The following is a 6,000-nucleotide window of genomic DNA, read 5'->3' as shown; positions in this document are numbered from 1 at the left end:
GGTAAGGGTATGGTTAGGGGTTAGGGAAAATAGGATTTTGAATGGAAATGAATTGTAGGTCCCCATGAGGTTAGAAGAACATAACCATTGTGTGTTTGTTTATAGGAGTTGGGTAAATGTGGTTGTTTGTGACATGGGTGAGTCTGTGTAAGTTGGTGGGCATTTCTTTGTAAAAGCGCCATTAGTAGTAACGGGAAGTTCATAGGAGCACATAAAAATTGGTGTCAAATGAAAGCTACGAATCTATGTAATTATTTTATTAAGGCATATATAAACTAGGCATAAGCAATGATACATTCATGATGCTTTTTTCAAAAACACGCAAACAAAAATAACAAACGCAAAAAACAAAAGTGCATAGTTCTGTCAGGTACAGACACTAAACAGATAACAAGATCCCACAAAACCCAAACGGAAAATGACAACTTACTGTATATATGATCCCCAATTAGAGACAACGATAGACAGCTGCCTCTGATTGGGAACCACACTCGGCAAAAACAAAGACATAGAAAACATAGACTTTCCCACCCGAGTCACACCCAGACCTGACTAAACATAGAGAATAATAAGGATCTCTAAGGTCAGGGCGTGACACTAGCAGAAAAAGTCTTAAAAGGTATTAAACATGCATCAAAACACAATATTGTTGAAGTTAAGACCCCTGCCAACTAACATCTACACTTTGTTCTACAGAAATGATTTGCCTTCTGTAAGTTTAAGAAATATTGCCTAGTGTCTTTCTTGTCATTCTGTAACCAAAAGCCCACACCAAAAGCCTACAGTGCCTTTCAGAAAGTATTCAGATCCCTTGACTTTTTCCACATTTTGTTAGGTTACAGCCTTATTCTAAAATTGATGTAAAAAATGTTTCCCCTCAACAATCTACACACAGTACCCCAAAATGACAAAGCAAAAACTTTGCAAATGTATTAAAAATAAAAAACTGAAATGTCACATTTACATATGTATTCAGACCCTTTACTCAGTACTTTGTTGATGCACCTTTGGCAGCGATTACAGCCTCGAGTCATCTTGGGTATGACATTACAAGCTTGGCACACCTGTATTTGGGGAGTTTTTCCCATTCTTCTCTGCAGAGAAGAATGGGAAAATACAAAAGGGTTTTCTAATGATCAATTAGCCTTTTAAAATTATAAACTTGGATTAGCTAACAAAACGTGCCATTGGAACACAGGAGTGATGATTGCTGATAATGGCCTCTGTACGTCTATGTAGATTTTCTGTTAAAAAAATCCAGCTACAATAGTAGTTTACAACATTAACAATGTCTACACTGTATTTATGATCAATTTGATGTTATTTTAATGGATAAAACGTTTGCTTTTCTTTCAAAAACAAGGACATTTCTAAGTGACTCCAAACTTTTGAACGATAGTGTAAGTCCAGGCTCTGGCTGGGCCACTCAAGTACATTCAGAGACTCCTGCTTTGGTCTGGCTGTGTGTGTAGTGTTGTTGTCCTGTTGGAAGGTGAACCTTCGCTCCAGTCTGAGGTCCTGGAGCAGGTTTTCATCAAGGATCTCTCTGTACTTTTCTCCGTTAATTTTCCCTCAATCCTGACTAGGCTCCCAGTTCCTGCCCTGAAAAACATCCCCAAAGCATGAAGCTTCCACCACCATGCTTCACTATAGGGATGGTGACAGACGTGATGCTTGGCATTCAGGCCAAAGAGTTCAATCTTAATTTCATCAGACTAGAGAATCTTCTTTGTCATGGTTGGAGAGACTTTAGGTGCCTTTTGGCAAACTCCGAGCAGGCTGTCATCTGCCTTTTACTGAGAAGTGGCTTCTGTCTGGCCACTCGACCATAAAGGCCTGATTGGTGCAGTGCTGCAGCGATGTTGTCCTTCTGGAAGGTTCTCCCATCTCCACAGAGGAACTCTGGAGCTCTGTCAGAGTGACCAACGGGTTCTAGGTCATCTCCCTGAGCAAGGCCCTTCTCCCATGATTATTCAGTTTGACCAGGCAGTGAGCTCTAGGAAGAGTCTTGGTGGTTCCAAACTTCTTCTATTTAAGAATGATGGAGGCCACTGTGTTCTTGGGTACCTTCAATGCTGCAGTGTAATGACTGTTGGTGGAAGAAGGTGAGGACCAAGATGCAGCGTAGTAAGTGTTCATCATTATTTTAATAAACTGAACACTAAATACAACAAGGAACAAAAGAAACAACTGAAACAGCTCCGTCAGGTGCAAAACACACTAAACAGAAAATAACTACCCACAAAACCCATGTGGGCAAGAGCTACCTAAGTATGGTTCTCAATCAGAGACAACAACAGACAGCTGTCCCTGATTGAGAAGTCTCATCGCAAAGGCGCTGAATACAAAAACCTGTTTTGGCTTTGTTATTATGGGGTATTGTGTGTAGATTGCTGAGGACATTTTTGAATAAGGCTGTAACGTAACCAAATGTGGAAAAAGTCAAGGGGTCTGAATACTTTCCGAAGTCATTTGTATCTTAAAGACATTTTCAAATCTTTCTCCCTCATGAGAACGGCGGATAATGAAAGCTCACAGAATTAACAAGTAAAGGTAGAACTAACAATTTGTCATTTGGTTTATGATCGTAATGGGGAATATTTAAGATGAATAAAGTTCATATTCCGTTCGGAGTAATTAACACAATGAACACAAAACATATGTATATGTGTTCCCTGTCTGTCATACACATGCTTTTAAAGTGTTGTATTTGTGACACTCATTTGTGTCACGGGTTGATGATCACCTGACTTGATGCTGTATTTGACATATTATCTGATATCCGTTGATGCTGATTGGCATCTGAGCCATGGCGTGATTCTGTTGCTGCTGATGTTGTCTTCCTCACAGCCTCGCGGGCTGGTGTTTACAGAACATTTTGGTACTGTCTGATTAACATGTACCGTGAGGTCCGAATGTATTTTGCACAGGAACACTGTTTTTGTTGATTTGGCTCAGTACTCCAGCACTTTGGCTCTCGTGTTTGTTTGCGTGTGTGTGTGTGTGTAGCAGAGACATGTTCTCTGCTTGTGTGCTGGGGGTGTCTCCCTGTTGCAAACTTGTAATTTAACCTGATCTGATTCATGGTTGACTATACCTGCGACCGCTCTACTCTTTTGTTCACCTGAAAATCCCCTTCACAATGATTTATTAAGTGATTTAAATTGCTTCATTCTGTTACCAAATCGGTAACAAGATGTCAAGAAAAATCTGTAACAGAATGACTGAAACTGAATTGTCTTCAATGGGAATTCATAGTAGTCACGAACCACTGTTGGGTCACCTGCTACAGTCTTCTCTTCCACTGGCATACTGTTAAGTTCAGCTCATAACTGTTTTCTTTCTCTTTCTGTCGCATGGTGTTCAAAGTAGAGTAGATGTCAGTACAACACAGTACTGTACCGTACTGTAATGTGGAGTTTAGTACTGTACAGTAGAGCACACTAGAGTAGAGTACATAATAATTTACTGTATTGTTTTTTTTGTTTTTGTTTTTAATTTAACTATCACTGTACTATACTGAACTATGCTCTACTGTACTATACTAGTCTCTACTCAACTGTGCTGTACTGTGATGTCCAAACTTGTGAAACATAAGCATCTGTGATTGGTACAGATTCATTTTGGTCTTGTTTGGGGGCGGAGCTCATTAGAATAATAGCCAGTGTGTAGAATAACACCCAAACATGCAAAGGATGACATCACTGGTTCTACATTTGTGTCTATTCAGGATACATCACCATGAAGAGAATGACATTCATAATCATACGTTTCTGTACAGTACAGATCAGGGACCCGTGATGTCATTCTGTTACTGGGTGTTAATCCAAAAACAACTCTGTGACCAAACTTTACAAACAATTTTCTGTGGAAATTGTTAAAAGTAGTCCTTGTGCACAGTTAAGTAAGTAAGCAGTTCACTGTTCGTCTACACCTGTTGTTTACCAAGACTGTGACATTAAATTTGATTTGTGTGGTTTCTTTAACATTGCAATAAATCATTTTTTTGTTTGGCATACTCTTAGTCTCAGCATCATCCTGTTAGCGTGTAATTATCGTCTGTCGGAAGGGTTGTGAAGTTGTTTGTTATGTTATGTGCCATTAGCATGTGCATGTGAGTTAGCGTCTGTTACTCTATGTGTGTGTAGGCCCACCTACATGCGTGCATGTGCTTGCCTGTCTGCGTGCATGTGCTTGCCTGTCTGCGTGCAAGTGTGTCTGCGCGCCACAGGAGGTTGGTGGCACCTTAACTAGGGAGAATGGGCTCATGGTATTGGCTGGAGCAGAATGGCATCCAACACATCAAACACATGGTTTCTATGTGTTTGATGCCATTCCATTCGCTCCGTTCCAGCCATTATTAGGAGCCGTCCTCCCTTCAGCAGCCTCCACTGGTGCGCTCTTGTGGTCTCGCCCGCGTGTGTGCGCGTGTGTGCGCGTGTGTGCGTGCGAGTGTGTGTGGCAAGCCGGGTTGTGAATCCTGCAGCGACAGATCCCTTGGCTCCTGACAGTTAGTTAATAAACACTGATCTGTCAACAGCTGCACATGATGTAATGTGGAACTTCTTCTCACCCACACCACCCCCTCCTCCGTCCCTCGTTACAAGTAGCAGGGTGTTTGCAGAGCACCAGTCTGGCAAGCCAGAGTGAGTGTGTGTTTGCTCAGTGCCTCCGCTGCTATTTCTACTTCTCACTGGGAATTTACCAAAGGAGCATGTTTCTAGCCACCTTCAAAGGGAATTCAATGTTACAATGTCTGACGTAGACTCATCAGAGGCTGCTGCCAACCTGTTGAGTGAAGCAGAGGATTTGCCAGGCAAGACGTAAGTTATAGATGCATGCTCGTTGTCTGACACGGACACACAAGGCCATGGGTAACTGCTCAAACTTGCTTTCTAAGAGTTGTCTCAGGGCAATATGGTGAGACTCAGTAAGAATATGTGAGACTCAGTAAGAATAGGGACAGTTCATTGCGTTAAAACACAAGGCTGTTTCTCAGACTGTCAAATGTGTATCTGTCTCTCTCTCTCTGTGTGTGTGTGTGTGTGTGTGTGTGTGTGTGTGTGTGTGTGTGTGTGTGTGTGTGTGTGTGTGTGTGTGTGTGTGTGTGTGTGTGTGTGTGTGTGTGTGTGTGTGTGAGAGAGAGAGGCTGAGAGTGAGAGAGGCTGAGAGAGAGATGCAAACTGGTCAGGATCAAACTGCTTACACACATTCCAAATGCAGACATAACTTATGTATTTATTTTGACAGGGCTTGGAAGAGACCTGTGCTCTCTCAGCTTGGTGAGATACATGCAGTGTCCCTTTGGACTTTAGTGTTTTTCTGTCTCTTTTCCTAACAAGCTGCCATGATGAGAGAGACAGACCACAGCCCAGTCATGTTCCTGTCAGCAGGGCAGCTGGGGCTAGGCTACACATGGTGGACATTGTGAATGAAAGTCCCAAGAAGACCTGGGTACAAATCCTATTAAAATCATTCAAACACTTGGAGCATTTACTTGAGTCTGCCTGGAGTGCCAGGTGGTGGGTGGGACTTTTCAGTTGGTTCCATTGCATCAGGAAATCTCATCAAGCGCCGGCTAAAGCATTTGAAATGATTCTCAACACTATTTGAACCCAGCGCTGGCCCGAAGGCAGGAAACCCATCTGATTTGTTTCAGGATGTAATAAGGTCTTCCTAAGGACCTGTGTTTGGGGTGCGATCGGTGGAGGGAAATGTGTTTCAGCAGGATTGAATCCCTGATGAGCTAGATGACGTTATGCTCATTGTTTTGATAAAACGTTTAAACCCAAGCAACTCTAATGAACTTGTGCGCAGTGGCGTACCACATTTTCCTGTAATGGGAGCACACTCTTGAGTTTGAAGTCTCGTGTCACTGTCGCAGAAATTAAGGATATTCATTAGAAGTCAATCAAGTTTCTATCAGTGTAGTTACAGTAGATTGTGTCCCTGTCATGTTCAATGCAGTGTTTGCAGTTAATTTATTATTGCACACGACAT

General features: G+C 42.1%; 1 protein-coding gene across 2 annotated transcripts in view; it reads left to right on the top strand.

Annotated features, from left to right (window-relative positions):
- The first annotated feature begins 4,646 nt into the window (after positions 1 to 4,646).
- Positions 4,647 to 6,000, top strand: part of LOC135543501 (nck-associated protein 5-like) — a 171,682-nt gene continuing 170,328 nt past the window's right edge. For both annotated transcript variants that reach the window (XM_064970812.1, XM_064970814.1), the window contains exon 1: positions 4,647 to 4,823. In XM_064970812.1, the coding sequence (XP_064826884.1) occupies positions 4,753 to 4,823 (71 nt within the window). In that variant the 5' untranslated portion in view covers positions 4,647 to 4,752. The remainder of the gene's footprint in view (positions 4,824 to 6,000) is intronic.

This window comes from Oncorhynchus masou, chromosome 7, assembly GCF_036934945.1.
Source record: "Oncorhynchus masou masou isolate Uvic2021 chromosome 7, UVic_Omas_1.1, whole genome shotgun sequence".
Classification (NCBI taxonomy): Eukaryota; Metazoa; Chordata; class Actinopteri; order Salmoniformes; family Salmonidae; genus Oncorhynchus; species Oncorhynchus masou.
Note: the sequence above shows the minus strand (reverse complement) of the source record. Positions and strands in the feature narration are given on the sequence as shown.